This window comes from Equus caballus, chromosome 4 (genome assembly GCF_041296265.1).
Source record: "Equus caballus isolate H_3958 breed thoroughbred chromosome 4, TB-T2T, whole genome shotgun sequence".
Lineage (NCBI taxonomy): Eukaryota > Metazoa > Chordata > Mammalia > Perissodactyla > Equidae > Equus > Equus caballus.
This window is the reverse complement of record NC_091687.1, coordinates 93,944,026-93,965,158: the sequence shown is the minus strand read 5'-3', so window position 1 is coordinate 93,965,158 and position 21,133 is coordinate 93,944,026. Positions and strand designations below refer to the sequence as shown.

General features: G+C 37.7%; 1 protein-coding gene and 1 pseudogene across 11 annotated transcripts in view; both read left to right on the top strand.

The window, feature by feature from the left end:
- CNOT4 (CCR4-NOT transcription complex subunit 4) overlaps positions 1-21,133 on the top strand; it is a 139,630-nt gene that overhangs the window by 92,161 nt on the left and 26,336 nt on the right. For all 11 annotated transcript variants that reach the window (XM_023639748.2, XM_023639746.2, XM_023639747.2 and 8 more), the window contains 3 exons: positions 11,707-11,764; positions 13,742-13,991; positions 15,182-15,679. In XM_023639748.2, coding sequence (XP_023495516.1) covers positions 11,707-11,764; positions 13,742-13,991; positions 15,182-15,679 — 806 coding nt within the window. The remainder of the gene's footprint in view (positions 1-11,706; positions 11,765-13,741; positions 13,992-15,181; positions 15,680-21,133) is intronic.
- On the top strand, positions 421-3,280 carry LOC102150628 (signal transducer and activator of transcription 2 pseudogene; annotated as a pseudogene).

Below are 21,133 nucleotides of genomic sequence, written 5' to 3'. Positions count from 1 at the left end.
TGTCTTGGTTACTCTTTCTCTCAGCATGACTGTTTGTCGCTGTTTGAATGAACCGTAGATGCAGGTGGTCTTCTAACTCTTAGCCTTTTCAAAGATGATTGGAAACCTCTGTTTTCTCTCATTCTTTGGTTTAGTTCAATTTATATTATCATCTTTTCTTTGCTTTTATCCAAGAGAACCAAATTAGTATGCTTCAACTTTTCATCACCTTTCTTGTTTTTTTCCCTTCCTAGGCAACCTCTGCCCCACTCCTATGTGCTGCACAAAAGGTTGTTAATCTTTCCTATTGAAAATGGAAAATGAACAACAAAACTTTTGCTTAGACATGCAAGCAGTTTTTTTTTTTTAGTGTGTCAAAAAGAGGTTGATTTAAGAAAACCCGGGCTGAGTGGCAACTAGTGTTGGTGTGGGTGGCTGGGAATGGTGAGCTCTGGGGTTCAGCTCCCCACTCAAGCTTGCTACATGGGGGCAGGTCAGAGGGGCTGAAGAAGGTAGAGTGGGAGGCCTTGGTGCTGGAGCTCCCTTTGGGGATTGGAAACTGTGACCAGAGCCACTAATGGGAGCAGGAACTGAGCCCATAGCCAGACTCAGACCCCACATGGCACAGTGGGAGATGCTGCAGAATCTTGACACTCCATTTCAGGATCGGCTGCACCAGCGCTACTCACATAGCCTCCTTCTGATGGACATTTTACAGTACGTGGGGGTCTGGATTGAAGACCAGAACTGGCAGGAGGCTGCACTGGGCAACAATGATTTCAAGGCTAACATGCTATTCTTCCACTTCTTTGACCAACTGAACTATGAGTGTGGCCGCTGTAGCCAGGACCCTGAGTGATTGTTGCTACAGCACAACTTGCAGAAATTCTCTTGGGACATTTAGACCTTTCCCCAGGGCTCTACCCAGTTGGCTGAGATGAACTTTAATCTCTTTAATTCTAATCCAGGCTAAGAGGTCCCAGTCGGAGCAAGGAGAACCAGACCTTGAAGCACCTATGGAGATCCAACAACATGAGATTGAATCCTGGATCCTGGAATTGAGGGCTATGATAGAGAAGCTGGCAAAATCCATAGCCAGCTGCAAGAGACCAGCAGGATGTCTTCTGCTACTGATACAAGACCCAGACCCCAGTGAGCACACCTTCTTTGGACACCCATCAGACTGGACAGCAGCAGCTTCTATGGGAAACTCTCAGTGAACTGGATAAAAGGAGAAAGGAGGTGCTGGATGCCTCCAAAGCACTGCTACGTTGATTATCTACCTAATTGAGCTACTGCTGCCAAAGTTGGAGGCATGGGAAGTCCAGCAGCAAAATGCTGCCTTGGAGCTCCCTGGACCACAGGTTGGAATAGCTAAAGAAGTGGTTCATGGCTGGAACAAGGCTGTTTGATCTGTGTCAGCTGCTGAAGGAGCTGAAGGGACTGAGTCACCTGGTTGGCCAACAGGATGACCCTCTGACCAAAGGGATGGACCTATGGAAGGCCCACATCACAGAGTTGCTGCAGTGTCTGCTCTGCAAAGCTTTTGTGGTAGAAACCTAGTCCTGCATGTCCTAAACTCCCTATTGACCTCTCATCATCAATACTGGGAGGAAGTTCACTGTCCAAACAAGGCTGCTGGTGAGATTCCCAGAAGGCAGTGGGTCACTGGCTGCAGAAATCTCCCTTGACAGGAATCCTCCTCAATTACAAGGTTTCCAGAGGTTCAACATTAGGACTTCAAAACAGAAAAATTTGACAGTTTTGACAGAAGGAGCAGAGTCAGGGCCTAGTTTGGGACTTTGACTACCTTACTCTGGTGGTTCTGGAAAGGGCAGCAATGGGGGGTGCTGGGTGCAACAGAGGAACTGCACATTATCAGCTTCACGGTTGGCTACACCTACCAGGGTCTGACGCAGGAGCTGAAAACAGACGTCCTCTGTGTGATGATTATTTCTAATATGAACCTACTCTTGATTTTCTGGGCCTCTGTTCTCTGGTTCAGTCTGCTCAGCTCAAACCTCCAGAATCAGCAGTTCTTCTCCAGCCTGCCCTAAAGACCCCCTGGAGCTTGCTGGGCCCTGCTCTTAGTTGGCAGTTCTCCTTACATTGGCTGAGGCCTCAAACTGGAGCCAGCTGAGCATGATGAGGGACAAGCAGTTCGGGCAGAACTCTAGGATTAAAGGTGCATGGTTGTTCTGAGCTGACTTCACTAAGCAAGAAAGCCCCACAGGCAAGCTACCATTCTAGACATGGCTGGACCTGGTACATGACTACCTGAAGGATCTCTGGAATGATGGACACATCATGGGCTTTGTGAGCTGGAGCCAGGAATGCCAACTGCTGAAGAAGACCGTCTGTGGAACCTTTCTGTTGCTCTTCAGTGAATCATTGGAAGGGGGCATTACCTGCTCCTGGGTAGAACACCAGGACAATGATAAGGTGCTCATCTACTCGGTGCAGCCTTGCATCAAGGAGGTACTGCAGTCACTCACACTGACCGAAATCATCCACCACTACCAACTGCTCCCTGAGGAGAACATACCTGAGAATCTGCTGTACTTCCTCTACCCCCACATCCCCCAGGATGAGACTTCTGGATGCTACTACGAGGGGAAAGTTAATTTCCAGGAACAGAGGAAGTACCTGAAACGGAGGCTCATTGTGGTCTGTAATAGACAGGTGGATGAGCTGCAACAACTGCTGGAGCCCAAGCTGGAGCCAGAACTGGAATCAGTGAGCTGGAGCCAGGGCTACCACCAGGGCAACAGCTAGGCCTGGAGTTAGAGCACTGGAGCCCACTTAGGTGTGGTATCAGAAGGAATGCCAGAACTGAAGCTGGAGCCTATTCTGGAGCCATTCCCCGAGAAACCCTGGAGACAATTGTTGTTGCTCTAAGATATGCTTCTAGTGTAACTTGGGATGCAAATGGAAGTGGGCCCTGTTTATGTGGCTTTTTCCTGCCTGGTATGTTAGAGGAACAGTCCTGTTCAGAACAAGGCCTTTCTGAGCATAAATGGCTAATAAACCTTGTGGCGACCTGGAAAAAAGAAAGCAAGCCCGTAGATTTTTTTGTTTTGTTTTTAAATTTAAAAAATCCCTGTGTAATTTGTCTTTGTGTATCCAGTCTTCCTTCATCTGATATCACTGGGGCTTGACAGTTATTTACCAGGGAATAGTCCTTTTGATAGAGTAGATCTCTTTCTTCATTAGTAAATGTGCTATTTATTAAAGTTTGTTTTCCTTTCTTAACCTTCTTGGCATGATAATGAGTAATAATGGGTGGGTGGATGTTGAATGTAGAACAGATTTGTTAGTATGACCAAAGCTTAACCAGACACAGACCTTGATGAGAAAGAAAGTTTGACACCTTATACCAGGGGTTGTGAGAATTATGACCTGTGAGTGGTAACCTTGGGATCTCTGTTTTCTGCCCAACTGTTAAAAGATCTATGGAGTTCACATTTATTGGAATTGGAATTGGTGAATAGATTTTTGTTTTTCCTCTTGGGGTTAAACATGCATTTGCAAGGACTCTCTCATCTTTATTTTCCATTTTTTGCATTGATGGTTACGCATATGATGGCAAGTTTAATAACTATAATTGACTTTTTACAGACCACATAGGAAATAAAACAATTCTAGTTACATCTTTATTAAAGCTTTTTGGGATTATTCCTTGAATTTGTTAATTGTTCTTAAAATAAATTGAAGAATACACTAAAACTGAGTGGAACATGAGCTTACTGATATCTTTCCCCAATCCTAACTTTTCAGCAGTTATCTTTGGATTGATGACACTGATCTAGAAATTTTTAAACATCTTTGATAAAATGTACTTAGGTAAAATGTAAGGTGTTATGAATCAGTGCTTATGAAACAGCAGTTGGCATGGTGGACAAGATGATATAAATTCTAATTAGTTTTAATTCAGAAATATTCTTAAGATTTATTTTGAATGCCGTAATATTTTCATATATTGCCTTTGACAAAGCAAGACTGACCTCACCTATATATATAGTTTTTAAAGATTTTATTTTTCCTTTTTCTCCCCAAAGCCCCCCAGTACATAGTTGTGTATTTTTAGTTGTGGGTCCTTCCAGTTGTGGCATGTGGGATGCCACCTCAATGTGGCCTGAGAAGCAGTGCCATGTCCGGCCCAGGATTTGAACCGGTGAAACCCTGGCCTGCTGAAGTGGAGTACGTGAACTTAACTACTCCACCACAGGGCCGGCCCCTGACATCACCTATATTGAAAATTATTATTTAGTACTCTTTAATGGTGGCTGGGAAGGTAAACCAAATCAAGACACCTCAGTTCTTCCTTTGTAGAATCTTGCTTTCACTCTTTTGTCTCTGTTACTACTGCTTTTTCTCAACTTTAAGCCTTCATTCTCACATTATAAGAGCAGTGCAAGTTTGGGGATAATGGGAATGTAGGTAGCTTCAGGAATCCATCTTTCTACCTGGACAAAAATTGAACTGGCAGAAGTTGTCTCATGTAACTGTTTTGGAACTCTGAAGTCTGTTGAATGCTTGCAACTTCCAGGGGAAGATTTGATGGTTTATTTTGGTCAATTTCAGCTCTTAGTACAGTAGCAGCAACCCAGACTCACCCCCAGCCATGTGGCAGACAGCTGTGCACATCTTCTATGTCCTCCAAATATTGGGGATCTCTGCCCTGGTTGCTCGTTACTGCTTCTGATCACACAGATGCAGACAAACAGTTGGGCATCCATTGTTCTTGCATCTACCCCATTGTTGCAAGCCCCACCCTCCCTGGCTGAAGTGATTTCCAGGGGGCTTACAGGGCTAGTGCCCATGTTCTCCCTTTCAGTTTTCACTTTTCTTCCTTTTGAGGGCCAGCCATTCAACACTAGGATGTTCAAAAACAACTGCATGTATAGGGAAATTAGAAAGTGACTGTACATGTCCAGGGAAAGGCTCAGAAGAGATCTGAGAAGACCTCAAGTTTACATCTAAGGCTGATCCTTGGCAGAAGGACTGCCTACAACAAGCAGCAAAACAAAAACAATGAGCAAAAGCAGTAACAACAACAATAGCAAACCCTGAGGAAGGGAGAGAATCTGATTTCTACAGGTACCTCATTACTAGATTCAAACAAAAAAATCACAAGCCATACAAAGAAACAGAAAAATATGGTCCATTCAGAAGAAAAAAAGTAAATCACCGGAAACTGTCCCTGAAAAAGACATAATGGGAGGTATACTAGACCAAGACTTTAAAACAGCTCTCTTAGAGATTTGTAAAGAACTAAAGGAAGATGTGGAGGAAGCCAAGAAAACTATGTGTGAACAAAATGGAAGTATCAATAAAGAAGTAGAAGACCTAAAAAGAAACCAAAAGGAAATTCTGGAGTTGAAAAGTATATTTACTGAAACAAAAAATTCACTTGAGGGATTCAGAGGCAGATTTGAGCAGGCAGAAGAAAGAATCAGCAAACTTGAAGATAAGACAATGGAAATGATCAAATCTGAGGAACAGAAAGAAAAAGAGTTGAAGAAAAGGAAACAGAAGCTAAGGGACGTGTGGGACACCATTAAGTGGACTAGTATATGCATTGACAGAGTTTCAGGAGGAGAAGAGAGAAGGGCACAGAGAGAATATTTGAAGAAACCACAGCTGAAAACTTGCCAAATTTGATGAAAGATGTGAATATAAACATCCAGGAAGCTCAACAAGCTCTACATAATATGAACTCAAAGAGACCCACACCAAGATGCGTTGTAGTCAAACATTGAAAAGACAAAGACAAAGAAAGAATCTTGAAAGCAGCAAGAGAAATGAATCATCACATACACGGGATCCTCAGTAAGATTGTGAGCAAATTTCTCTTCAGAAATGTTGGAGGCCAGAAGAGAGTGGGCTAATATATTCAAAATGCTAATGAAAAAAAGCTGTGAACTAAGAATCCTATATCCAGCAAAACTGTCCTTCAAGAGTGAGGGAAAAATTAAGATATTCTCAGATAGACAAAAGCCAAGGGAGTTTGTGACCTCTAAACCTGTCCTGCAAGAAATGCTCAAGGGAATGCTGCAAGATAAAATGAAAGGATGCTAAAGAGTAACTCAAAGCCGTAGAGAGAAGGATATCAATAAAGGTCAATCAATGGCCAATTGTTAGTATTATTGTAACAGTGGTTTGTAAGTATACGTTTTGTTTTCTCTGTGATTTGAGAACAATACATTTTTGATCAAGTCATTATTGATAAGGAAGGAGGTGATTATATCATTCTGCTATTTGTTTTCTAAATGCCTTTTAGCTATTTTGTGTCCCTCATTCCTGCATTATTGTTTAAGGAAAAAAACACATTAGTCTAAAAGTTAGTATTATTGTATCTTTGATTTGTAATTTGAAATCTTGTTTTCCATATAATTTAAGAAACTGCATTTAAAAGAATTATTAGTTTATAGTTTTGGGCATGCAATGTATAAAGATGTAATTTTGTTACATCAGTAAATGAAAGGGGTGGCGACAGAGCTGTGAAGGAGCAGAGATTTTGTGTGTTGTTGAAGTGAGTATAAATTTAAATTACAATGTGATAACTTTAGCATGTTACATGTAATTCCCATAATAAAGAATACAGTGCTAGAAGATACATGAAATGAGAAAGGAGTTTAAACATTTCACTACGAAAAACAACTAAACACAAAAGAGGGCAATAATGCAGGAATGACAGAAAAGCTAAAAGACATTTAGAAAACAAATAGCACAATGACATAAGTAACTCCTTCCTTAATAATGGCTTAAAATGTCAATTAATTCAACTATCCAATCAAAAGACAGAGATGGATAAAAACACATGATTCAACTATATGCTGTCACTAAGAGATTCACTTTAGACCCAAGAACACACAGAGGTTGAAAGTGAAAGGATGGAAAAAAATATCCCATTCAAATAATAATCAAAAGAGAGCAGGGGTGGCTATGCTAATCTCAAACAAAATGGACTTTAAATCAAAAAGATTATAAGAGACAAAGAAGGACATTATGTATTAATAAATGTTCAGTGCAGCCAGGAGATATAACAGTTATAAATGTTTACACACTTTGTGACAGACCATCAAAATATATGAATCAAAAGCTGACAAAAGTGAAGGGAGAAATAGTTCTACAATAATGGTTGAGACTTCAGTACCCCACTCACAAGAATGGATAGAACAACCAGACAGAATATAAGTATGGAAATAGAGTATTTAAGCAACATGAGAAACCAACTAGATCTAACAGATATATGCAAAACATTCTACTCAAAAACAACAGAATACGTAGTCTTCTCAAATACACATGGGACACTTTCCAGGATAGAAAATATCTTAAGCCACAAATTAAGTGTCAGTAGATTTAAAAAGATAAAAATACCACAAGGGGATGAAGTAACTCCTCTGACTACAATGGGATGTTAATGAAGAAATAATTAAAAAAGGAAATCTGAAAAATTCAGAAAATTTTGGAAATTTAACAACACTTTTAAACAACTAATGGATCAAAGAAGAAATCACAAGAGAATTTAGAAAATACTTAGAGACAAATGGAAACGAAAACACAACATACGAAAACTTATGGGAAACATCCAAAGTGGGGAAATTTATAGCTGTAGATGCTTGCAATTGTAAAACAAGGAAGATCCCAAGTCAACAACCTAACTTTACAACTTAAGAAACTAGAAAAAGAAAAACAAACTAAATGCAAAGCTAGCAGAAGGAAGGAAATACTAAAGATTAGAGCAGAGAGAAATGAGATAGAAAATGGGCGAGAAAGTTAATGAAACTAGAAGTTGGTTTTTCAAAAAGATCACCAAAGTTAACAAACTTTTGGCTAGATGGACTACAAAAAAAAGAGAAGTGTCTCAAATTACTAAAACCAGAACCGAAAATGTGGACATTAGTGCCAATTATACAGAAATTAAAAGGGTTATCAGAGAGTACTGTGAACAGTTGTTTGTTGACAAATTGGATAACTTAGATGAAATGGGACAAAATCCCAATGGAAAAAACGTACCAAGACTGTATCACAAAGAAATAAGCAAGTGGTAAGGAGATTGAATCAGTAACAAAAAAAATCTCCCAACAAAGGAAAGCCAGGACCCGACGGCTTGACTGGTGAATTTTAATAAACATTTAAAGGACAACTCGTGCCACTCTTTCTCTGCCTTTTCCCCAAAAATTGGAGAGGAGGGAATGCTTCCTAACTCATTCTGTGAGGCCAGCATTACCCTGATACCAAACTCAGGCAAAAGACACTCTGAGAAAAGAAAACTACAGACCAATATTTCTTTTGAACAGTGTCCAAAAATCCTCAAGGAAACACTAGCAAACAATTCAGTAGCATATTAAAAGGATTATATACCATTACCAAGTGGGATTTATTCCTGGGGTGCAAAAATGGTCTAACGTATGAAAATCAATCAGTGTTTGCAGGTGATAAGATCTTAGATGTAGAAAGTCGTAAAGATTCCACACACACAAAAATCCCGTTAGAACTAATAAATGAATTCAGCAATACAGCAGGATACAAAGTTAACACAAAAACCAGTGCATTTCTATACACGAACAATCTGAAAGGAAAGTTACGAAAACAATTTCATTCACAGTAGCATCAAAATGTATAAAATATTTAGGAATTAACTTAACCAAGGCATTGAAAGACTTGTACAGTGAGAAATACAAAACATTGCTGAAAGAAATTAAAGAAGACGCAGTTAAAGGAAACATATCCTATATTCAAGGATTAGAAGGCTTAATGTTGTTAAATGTCAGTTCTCCCCAAAGTTATCTACAGAGTCAATGCATTCCTTATCAAAATCCTGATGATTTTTATTGCAGATAAAAAAACCTGTCCTAAAATTCACATGTAATCTCAAGGCACCCCAAATAGCCAGAACAATCTTGAAAAAACAAAAATCTGGAGGACCCACACTTTCCGATTTCAAAACTTACTGTAAAGCTTCAGTAATCAAAATAGTGTGGTATTGGCATAGAGACAGACATACAGATCAACAGAATAGAAAAGAGAGCCCAGAAATAAACCATCAAATATAGGGTCAAATGATTTTTCACAAAGGTGCCAAGACTATGCAGTGGACAAAGAACACTCTTTTCAACAAACACTATTGGGGAAACTGGATATCCACCTGCAAAAGAGTGAAGTTGGATCCTTACTATTACCAAATACAAAAATTAATTAAAAATGGATCAATGACCTAAATGTAAGGCCTAAGACAATAAAACCCTTTTTAAAAGAAAACAGGACAAAAGCTTCATGACGTTGGATTTGACAGTGACTTCTTAGATATGATACCCACCAAAGGCATATGGAACCAAAGAAAAAATAGCTAAGTTGGACTTCATGAAAATTTTGTGCCTCAAAAGACAGTATCCTCAGAGTGAAATGGCAGCCCACAGAATGGGAGAAAATATTTGCAAAACCTATACCTGATAAGGGATTAATGTTGAGAATATATAGGGAACTCCTAAAACCCAACAACAACAAAAATCAAACAACATAATTCAAAAATAAGCAAAGAACTTGAATAGATGTTTGTCCAGAGAAGGATATATGAATGGTCGATGAGCACATGAAAAGATGCTCTGCATCACTAATCATTAGGGAAACGCAAATCAAAACTACAGTGAGATACCACTCACACCCATTAGGATGGCTGCTATTCAACAAGCAACAAATGTTGGCCAGGATTTGGGGAAATTGGAACCCTTGAGCACTGTTGGTGGGAATGTAAAATGTGGAAAACGGTTTGGTGGCTCCTCAAAAAATTAAAAATAAAATTACCGTATGATCTAACAATTCCACTTCTGGGTACACCCCTAAAAAAATGGAAAGCAGGATTTCAAAGAGAGATTTGTATACTTACGTTTTGTGTTTTTTTGAGGAGGAGTAGCCCTGAGCTAACATCTGTAGCCAATCTTCCTCTACTTTATTTGTGGGACACCTGCCACAGCATGGCTTGACAAGTGGTGTGTAGGTCCACATCTGGGATCCAAACTGGCGAACCCTGGGCTGCCAAAGAAGAATATGTGAACTTAACTGCTGTGCCACTGGGCTGACCCCGTATACTTAGGTTTTATAACAGTATTATTCACAATAGTTAAAATATAGAAGCAACCCAAGTGTTCATAGATGAACGGACAAGCAAAATGTGGTATATACGTACAATGTAATATAATTCAGCCTTTCAAGGAAGGAAATTCTGCAATTCATGCAAATCCATGTTACTACCTGGATGAATTTTGAGGAGATTATTGCTTGTGAAATAGGCCAGTCAGAAAAAGACAAATAATCTATGATTCCACTTATTCGAGGCCATTTAGTTGAAATTGTAAAGACAGAAAATATAATGGTGGATGCTGAGGGAGGGGAAAATGGGGAGTTTTCATTTGGTGGGTATAGAGTTGCAGTTTTACAAAATGAAAAGAGTTATGGGGATGGATGGTTGCGATGGTTGCACAACAATGTGCAACCCTAATTGCCCCACTTGTGGTGACTTCTCTTTCTCCTAAACGTGTATGGCATTTATTATTTAAACAATTCAATTAGTAGTTGGCATTGGCTGATATTTGTTGCTGTGCATCTGTCTTATTTCCCTGAATATCTCTAAACTTAGTGGGCTCAGAGCTATATATTAAAATTATTTGTATTACCCACTTAATAATGAGTTGATTTATTGATGTTTGGTGAATAATAAGTATAGATGCTCTTCAAGTAAATTTCAGACCTATTTGTGAAATTCAAGAGCATCTGGCAATGTTTCTGCAGAAGACACACTTGGTATTCAGATGAGGTACTAGACTTTGGTAAATTTTTCTAGAGCAATTAAATGCGGTATCAGAAAGTTGTCTGTTTGTAAGGTGACTTTGTATATATTTCCAGGCAATAAAATAATTTTGAGAAATTTGTAATAATTAGTTTTTGGCTATACTATTGTAGTAGAAGTAAGTATTAGTATTTGGGTACTAATGTTGTTTATGTGCTGGGTTAAGTAAAGTTAGTTCTAGAAATATTTCACTCGGTCAGTGTTGAAATGTTTGTAAAGATTTTGTTTTAAGTCAGATGAGTTAAAATGGGCTTGAAGATAGCAATTGTATGTTATTTTACCATGGCAGTGCATTTTCTCTATATAGAAATCAAGATTTAATGTTTTTGTTTTGAGTCAATAGTTTGCACAAAAGTTTGTTAGTCTTGTGTGTGTGTGTACACACACATGCATTTGCCTTCTCTAGGGTTCTGATTAGAATATTGAACTATTAAAATAAATTTATTGCTCTTAAGAACCTGTAGACAGTGCTTCAACAACTTTTATTCCCTTCTGTCAAACACTTAGAAAAATGGGTATTACTTCAAAAATTTTAATGAGAAATGTGTTTAGCAAATGCACAAAACTAAATAATGAATTAGACTTCTGAACTATTAATTAGAGTAGTATCCAGTTTATAGTAGTACCTTTTCCTTTCCAGCTATTATATCCCTTGTTGTTTCAGAGAATCTAATTAGGATATAAGTTCCTCAAGGATAGGGATTTCATTTTAGACGCGTTTGTGTCCTCAATGTCTACCCTAATGTCTTAAATCACAGTGCTTCAATAAATAGTAAGATGATAAAATGTCTATTTTTCTGGCTTTGGGAGAGTTTGTTTTTATTGTGGGAGAATGACTTTACTCTGATTTTATTTGATTTGTTTTCTTTTTACAGCCCCATCGACAAACCTTCAGATTCTCTCAGTATAGGCAATGGTGATAATTCCCAGCAGGTAAGATTTTGATACTGTATCACTTCATTTATCTGCCATCCCCTGAAAACAAAGTATTCTATGCAAGCGAATATTTCAGATAGTGAAAAAGACTTTACCGAAACAATTGAAAAACACTTTTCATGGACATCTTTGTTAAATGTATTATATTAGCCTTCTTTTCCTCCACAGAATATGTAGAGCATAATTTAACCCTTGCTTGATGACTCAGAATTACTGTGAAGACCATATATTATTATATTGTGTGCCAATAAATCAGTGTCCTTAGAGTATTGCTGGTCTTTTTGACCCTATACCAAGTGGTTCCAGACTAACGTGACTTTTGCATTTGTGATATTTAGAGTTGTTTCTCCGCCATATGATCCCTTTGTCCCTTGCTGTCAACTTTAATTTTCTATTTTTCTCATCATACTTGTCCCCAATAGTTTTCTCCTTACCTCCAAATGATAAACCAAACAGTCAAGTTCAAAGTTGCATCTAAATGATACTGAGTGAAGTCATGATTTTTCAAACATGCTTTGTGTCATCTTTACTTGTTGCTAGCTTTTCACTGCTTAAGTTTCTGTACATCTTCTTACATTGATAAAAAAAAAAAAAGTGTAGTTCTAATCTCCTCCATAAAGAATGACCAGTTTCCCACAGTGTTTGTGAGAAACGTAGAGCTTAAAATACAGCACTTTTCCAAACTTTTTGCTCACAAGTGCCGTAAAAGAATTTGAAAATCCATTTATACTCTTGTGTATTTTAGGGTAAGATAAAAGTCTTTTTCATAATAAGTTAAAAATAGTTGCAAAGGATGTAATTTTCAGCATATTGCCAATATTGGTACTTTTAAATAAAAGTGCTACATGTTAATAAATATCTAAGAAATTTTAACATCAGAATGTTTTGTTACCCCATCATCCATTAAAAAAATACACAAGCTCTCCTTTAATATTCAGGAATTTTACATCCTTCCTTTTTCTCTTTGAATATGTTTTTCTGTTTCCACTGCCATTACAGAATTTTATCTTAATGCAATATAGTTTATACCTGACAGGCATATACTTCTCTCAAATGAAAACAGACATATAAATTTCAAATCAAAACCAGAAATATTTTTCCTGCAACACGGCTTTAAATGCCAAATTAATTTCTTCTAAAGTTTTATTTGTAGTATCAATTTGATCAAAGCAACTTATGTAAGTATAGATTTTGATAAAAATCAATCATCAAACATCAACACTAAACTTATATTGGAAATTCCTCTCTTGATGAGGTAGACAGGGCCCTCTAAGAATTAATGTTCATGTATCCCTAGACAAATGTTACCTGCTGGGAAAAGGAGACAAGTTTCAGCAGCATTTCTAGTCATTTTTCTAAATGTAAGTGCTAAGACATCTTGTTCCTATAAATAAATAGATGGAAGAATGAGTATGACGTCAGTATCACTCAAATCTTTGAACTCCTAAATTAAATACCTAAGAATCACATGAGGATTTACCGTAAAAATTATTTTTAGTGATGTGTTTGGAAATAGTTTGATTAGATCTTCCTTCCCTTTTGTTCAAAGCTAGAGTATTGGGGATCACCCACTTTGTGAAAGAATCTGGTCATTAGAGTCAGCCTCTCTCTCATCAGTGATCTGAATATTTCTAATAAATTTTTGTTTCGCTCCCAGAAACTTTTCACTCTTGGTCAGAATACTATAGTTAGATCCCAGAGAGTAAGAAATATTCTTTTCTTTGTAAAGTGAGAGAAGTCAGGTTGTAAAAGGAGAGGAGACTGGCTTAGTCTTTCCAGGAGAGTAAGTTTTAGAAAAGTGTACATATGTAAGTTGATGGATTTTCTGAAAATTCATGCTCATAAAAATGTCTTCTAGTATGCCAGTTTGAAGACTGCTGTTCTACTCCCTTTAGTTGCAAGCCTTTCTAACTGTGGCTTATTAAAATGTATAGACCTGTGTTGACTCTACTTTTCTTTTCCTGTTTTATTCAGATATCTAACAGTGATACGCCCTCACCACCACCTGGTTTATCTAAATCCAATCCAGTCCTCCCCATCAGTTCATCCAATCACAGTGCACGGTCTCCTTTTGAAGGGGCAGTAACTGAGTCACAGTCGTTATTCTCAGACAACTTCCGCCATCCCAACCCGATCCCCAGTGGGCTTCCTCCTTTCCCCAGCTCCCCACAGACATCCAGTGACTGGCCGACAGCACCAGAGCCGCAGAGCCTCTTCACATCGGGTAGGTCACAGTACTGCTGCGCGTTGGTGTTTGTGCTCAGCCTAACATGAGACCCTTGGTGGATATGTTTTTATCCTCTTCCTCTGCACTCCTTTCTTCATAAAAATGTGAACATTTAAATTGCATGAAATTGGAGGGTTACCTAAGCTGTTGTATGACCTAGAACTTTTTATGTTAATGTACTGATTTCTTCAGAAATCAAGGGTTAGATCATTTTCCCAGTAATAAAATGCTTATTCCTCAAGGAAGTATTAAGGACTTACATTTTTAATCAGATTCTATTTGTATGGTTATATTTAAGATGTTTTACCCCAGCTGACAGAGAGGTACGTTAGTTAATGTTAAAACTTCTATCTTGTCATTTTTGAGCCATTTCCATTTTTATTCATTATAAGTGCTATTATTAATATGTGGGATGGCATGAAATTAACATTGACAATAGCACCTTTGGAGCAGACAATTTAAAAAAACTGTAAAGATTAAATAGGTATTTTTTTTCATTAGATCACATTATTTTTTCTTAGCAGTATATAAAGCATATATTCAAAAGTATTTATACTTTTTGATAAATACATATTAAAAAATAAACTTTATTAAGTGAATTCTGTCACATCATAATTGTTATTTCTTTATTTCTTTAAATGACTTAATTCTGGGTTTTGATTATGAATGGTTGAGAGTATAAATCGAGTATTAGGGACTTTGTTTTCTTGGATTAGCGATTAAAATTTTCCTGTATTGGGGGCTGGCCCAGAGGCATAGTTGTTAAGTTTATGTGCTGTGCTTTGGCAGCCTAGAGTTTGCGGGTTCAACCTTTGGCATGGACCTACACACCACATGCCAAGCCATGCTGTGGTGGCATTCTATATACAAAATTGAGGACGACTGGCATGGATGTTAGCCCAGGGCCAATCTTCCTCAGAAAAACAAACAAACAAATAAACATAATAAACAGAAAAAAAATCCACATAATTCACTTTTTGAAGTTAGTTAAGAATGAAATCATTTCTAGAAGTACATTAGGCCTTTTCTAATTTTTTAATCTTAATGAGCTAAGAAATTGTACAGATTTTGCATATATGTGATTATCTTGTCATCTGACATGTTTAACTTCAGCTAGTGTGGATACTCATTAAGCATGAAAATGAGCTCATATATTTTCAATTCATCACGAATTTTCTTCCCAACAGAAACAATCCCAGTATCATCCTCTACAGACTGGCAAGCAGCGTTTGGCTTTGGTTCTTCTAAACAACCAGAGGATGACTTGGGTTTTGATCCCTTTGATGTCACTCGAAAAGCCTTAGCAGACCTGATTGAAAAGGAACTATCAGTCCAAGACCAGCCTTCCCTTTCGCCCACATCTCTTCAGAACTCCTCTTCACACACTACAACCACCAAAGGTCCGGGCTCTGGATTCCTGCATCCCGCTGCACCTGCAAATGCCAACTCTCTCAATAGTACCTTTTCAGTCTTGCCACAAAGGTTCCCTCAATTTCAGCAGCACCGAGCAGTTTATAATTCATTCAATTTCCCAGGCCAGGCAGCCCGCTATCCTTGGATGGCCTTTCCACGCAATAGCATCATGCACTTGAACCACACAGCAAACCCCACCTCAAATAGTAATTTCTTGGACTTGAATCTCCCGCCACAGCACAACACAGGTCTGGGAGGGATTCCTATAGCAGGTAGGTTTATTTACAGCCTTTGAGAATTTGTGACTAATTCACGTCTTCAGGTCGTTGGGTGGGTAGGGAGGGTACTGTTGAATACCAGAGAGTACTTATCATTGGTCTTGGAAATTTCTATGGGGGAAGAAGTTAGAGGTCTTACCATAACCTGAAAACTTTTAATTGGATGGATGCCTTGTAATACTGAGCTTTATAAGGATGGTGGAGTATTATACCTAGTTATTGCTTGGAAACATTTTACTTAGAGGATAGTTACTAACCCTTCATATGGCATATAAATGCAAAAAGAAAAAAAGTGGGCACTGAAATTACAGTGCTATAAAGTCCAACACACATGATAAAAATTCTGAGTATACATTCTAAAAGTAAACTGTTCAAAAAAATGTTTTAAAGATTGTAATTAGTGAGAGCATGAGGGATAAAGCCACTCTCTAGCTACTTTTGGCAATTACTTATTTTGACTGATACACACGTGAACACACCTCAAAACTATGCTATATGTTACAAAAATACTTAATATTTGAGAACTCCGATTATTAATGTTTCACAGACATCATATGTCATAAGTATACTTTCTGTGAAAAAGAAATTGTTCAAGGAGAGGCATTTTCCCTTTTAGTCTGTTATGTTTTTATTTCTGGGGAAAATACTAGGTTTCTGTAAGTGAGCTCAGAATACTTCTGGTTCTGCACCGCTATCCTTGCACATTTCAGGACTTTTGAGTTTTAAGGTCCAATGTAACATTTTTTAGATCAAGTGACTTAATGTATAAAGGAATCATTCTTATTCATAGTCTTTTCATTTAGTTTGGGCTTTAGAGGTGATTCGTAACAAAGAAAGTTTGTTTCTATCCTGATTCTCTCAAGTAGAATAGAGTAGTTCCTCACTCTGTAACATAACTCATAAAATGTGCTTTTATCCCTTGTCATGGCATTTAAGATATGGCATGACACAGCGTTAATGTGGTATTACCAGCAAGGTGTTCGTTCATCTGCTTTTAGTAAGGTTGGTGGATGAATTTGCAGAGATCCATCAAAACTCTGCTCTTTTCCCTTTGTGACCAACAACATTTCATTTTCAAGACACATAAGTGAGTTGAGAGAGTATGGTTTGTGGCTGTGGACACAGTGAAGTGAGCAGTTGATACAGTGAAGTTAATTTATATAAGTTTGGTAGCATCTTTCGTAGTGGTTTGCACATTGGTGGCACTCATGATATTTGTTCATTTGATAATGATAGCTAGTAGGTAATCCAGAGTAACATTTTCAGTCCTCTCCATCTACATGATATTCACTTGTGAAACAGTAAGTGTTCAGTTCCCGGTACTCCCTTTCTTCTTCTATTCAAGAAAGTATATTAGAGTGTGATTTTGTTTTGTTTTAATCATTTAGCTATATGACATTTCAATTACTAGTAGTATATGTTAAAGCTGTTCATAACATTAAAAGTTGAAGTTAGGTTTCCCTAAATATTCTAAACATTTAAAAATAAAATATTAAACCGATTACAATGAATATTTGGGTTCCTCTTTGCCCAACAATGAACTAGGCCCTGTGGGTAATACCAAAGAAGTATAAAGTATGGATACTATTCAGGTACTTTACAGTGTAGTTGAAGAGATAAAATCAGATTATGGATGAAAATGGTAACTATGTAATACTGGAATCTGAGAGACATTGGTGGAGCCTATAATGTTGGGAGGCTTTAATGAAGAAGTAGGAATTGATTTGTACTGTGGTATCTTGGATTTGAATTATCAGCAGGGAAAGAAAACGACCTTTTATGTTGGTGGAAACTCCTGACTGAAGGCCTAGAGGCAGGAATTAGTAAGTCCTCACGTTAGGAAGCAATAGAACTGCCTTCTGTGACAGGAGGTGCTTCATGTATCGTCTGGATCGAACGGATGAGAAGATGGGGAGCTCTGACAGCGAGGCCAAGCAGTGTGGACTGATCTGATAGGAAGGAGGATGCCTTTGTGGAACTCTAGTCCTTAGCTATCTTCATTGTATACTTTTATTTGACTTATTACTTGCCCACCTTTGAGAAACTATTTGTTCTTCCAATTTCATAGTCATCATATTGTCCTTTAGCACAAAAAGAGCAGTTTTAGCCCAAATATTTCAAGCCATTAGATATTTTGGAAATGTCACCCTGGTAATGAGTAATCACTGATTTGTGAGAGTAGTTGTCCTCATGTTAGTCATTTGAAATGTTTATTTGAAGTAGATACTTTATGAAAAAAATGAGGCTTTAAATTATGGTTCTGTCTTTGTAGGTTTTTCTTTTTCTTTAGCATATATTCGACCATAGAGCCGTAAATATTTTCTTCCTCAGAAATTCTAACAATGAAGTCACTAACTGTAGGTTCTGAATCGTTGTATTTTGTGGGAGGTGGGGAGAGTTTATTTCAGACTTTTAGTTCTTGACTATGCTGCATACTTGCTTGGTATTCAAATGGTGACTTAGGATTAAGCTTATTATTAGATTACTTTTAAGGCTCCAATGACTAGAGAAATATTAGTGTTCTATTTTTTGTTTTTCTTTTTTGAGGAAGAGTAGCCCTGAGCTAACTGCTGCCAATCTTCCTCTTTTTGCTGAGGAAGACTGGCCCTGAGCTAACATCCGTGCCCGTCTTCCTCTACTTTATGTGTGGGGCGCCTACCACAGCATGGCTTGCCAAGCAGTGCCATGTGCACACCCGGGATCTGAACCAGCGAACCCTGGGCCCCTGAAGCAGAACGTGTGCACTTAACTGCTGCACCACTGGGCCGGCCCCTAGTTTTAATGTACCAAAATACTTAAAATTGTTTTCAAGAGTTGCACGGAACCCTCTTATGGCCTGTACATATTTGGCAGATACCTCAGAAAGCTGAATGTTCTAAGCTTCAAAACAGAACAGTTTTTCAATTGTAGCCAGATGATTTAGGATTTTTAGTAACAATTAGAAATGACAAAAAGTAAAATTCTAGAATGCTGTGTATGTCTTAACTATGTCTCCTTTGACGAAATTTCATACCTAGGCAATGGCTGCCTTCCCTACCCCTAGTTGTAATTCATTTGTTCTTCAGTTGAACTACTGAAATAGATTCACTTTGTATTCTCCAGTGATTATCATGGCATCTTACACAGGGTAGCTGTTCATTAAGTGTTTCATAACGAAGAGTACTTACTGTTTCAGTTAGACCTGCCTCTTTAAGATATGCTTAGACAGTATTCAACACTGGAGGAGACACGTATATTTATTCTTTAGATATGTAGAGCAAAATAGGGTCCCTGACCTTTAGGAGCAAATGCTCAGAGGTGTCAGTCACCTACATATTATCCCCATACCATGTCTATATTTATTATATATTTGTATTTAAAGTTTTTAGTTTTGATTTGTTTTAGTTAGTTCTTAAAAATGGATACATCTGAAACCTGTCATGGGAAGGACAGTTGCCAGAGGTTTGACAGAAATGCAGCTTCCATTCCCTTTGCCTGATGGAAAACATTTTTGTGTTTAAAATTTGTTTCCTTAATTAGGTGAAGTCTTTTTAGCAGCATTTTCTTGGCTGCACATGTGCTTTTCTAAGTATAGAAGGATTTTTTTCTTTTTTTTTTTTTTTAAGATTTTATTTTTCCTTTTTCTCCCCAAAGCCCGCTAGTACGTAGTTGTATATTTTAGTTGTGGGTCCTTCTAGTTGTAGCCTGTGGGATGCCACCTCAGCATGGCTTGGTGAGCAGTGCCATGTCTGCGCCCGGGATCGGAACCAGCAAAACCCTGGGCCACCAAAGCAGAGCACGCGAACTTAACCAGCTGGCCGTGGGGCCCGCCCCTAGAAGGAGTTTTGAAATAAATATTCTTGGGAGAAAACTTTGATTGGTGGGCAGTTATAGTAAGTCCATTCAGACTTTTTTTTTATTATTGGAGCCATGTGTTTTTGTTTTAAAAGTGAGTTTTCTTGTCCTAAAAAGTGACTGATCTTGTCTAACTCCTTCATTTTAGGAATGGCAAAGCTGTGTTCCAGAAAGGTTAAATAACTGGTTAGAGGTCACACATTCAATTAGTAGTAGAATTAGGATAAGAATGCAGATTCCACATTCAATAACGGAAATGTTTTTCCCCTACAACATTGGTGCTCTCCTTCATGAACGAAGATCACTGGCGTGTACTTTAACTTGGCTTTCTTCCTGTAGGAATTGATTTTTTGCTCTCACACACTTGCAGGTCCCTTTTATCCACAGTATCTATTCGTGAGACAATTGGCACAGCTCAAGGGTGTATCGTATAGTTACTAAATAGAATGAAGTTTATTGACTTGATGAAAATTAATCTCTTGCTTAGTTCTCATTACTACCATGTTCTCACCAAGAACTAGTCTAAAATTTCCTTTATCCCTCGTTGCTGTGTACTTGGGGTTTATAGAATCTTTGCCAATTTACCCACAAAAGTATGAAATAACCTGTTCTAAAGTCTGAAAATCTTTTTCTTCACATTGCCAGTTAAGCTGTCTTTCCAAATGTAATTTTGCAGATTTGTTTTTCAAGGAAGTCTCTGCCAAGATGCTTTTATTCCATAATGCTAAAAATTATTTGGAAAATAAATAGTAGTAAGTCTAAGTCTATAAGCATTGTTGTTTCAAGATATGCTTAGAAAAATGTTTGAAATTATTTAGGATTGGATCTTTTTTTTGATGTTTTAATTAAAATTTTACTTAGGGCATTTTTTTTTCTTTCTTTTTTGTTTTTTTGAGGAAGACTAGCTCTGAGCTAACATCCGTGCCCATCTTCCTCTACTTTGTGTGTGGGATGCCTACCACAGCATGGCCTTCTGAGCGGTGCCATGTCGGCACCCAGGATCTGAACCGCTGAACCCTGGGCTGCCGAAGCAGAATGTGCACACTTAACCGCTGCACCACCAGGCCAGCCCCCAAGGCATTTTTCTTTAAATCCTCTTTTTTTCTGAATTAGTTATTTTAAGTGACTTGATTGAATCTTGAGTCACTTGTGAAATAGGTCATTTGCAGTCAAATAATTATCCGTTATAATTAGGAGAACTAATCTCATTTCACGTATGGTTCTCTGACCTAGAAGTAGTCATCTCACTTTCAGGCAGTTGGATCGTTGTCTTGTTAGCATTTTACTATTTTTAAATTACTTCAAGAATATTGAGTTTTCACATGCTATATGGTAATTTGCTAAATTAATATTTGTGTCTTTTGTTTCTTTTTTCTAAACATAATTTCCGCTTTTAAAACATGGATTTGTCATTTTTCCTTTTAAAAATCACGTTTTTATTACTGTGAATGTGGTTTTAATTTTTTCACAAAATGCTGCTTACTATTAGGTGTATTGAGATTTATAAGGGGTCCAGGGGTCTGGTTGGCTTGGAAAAGAATGGCTTTCCTGGTCTCTTTTTTTTTCTTTTCGTATATTTATAATCCTAAATCTATTATATTTGGTCTTTTACCT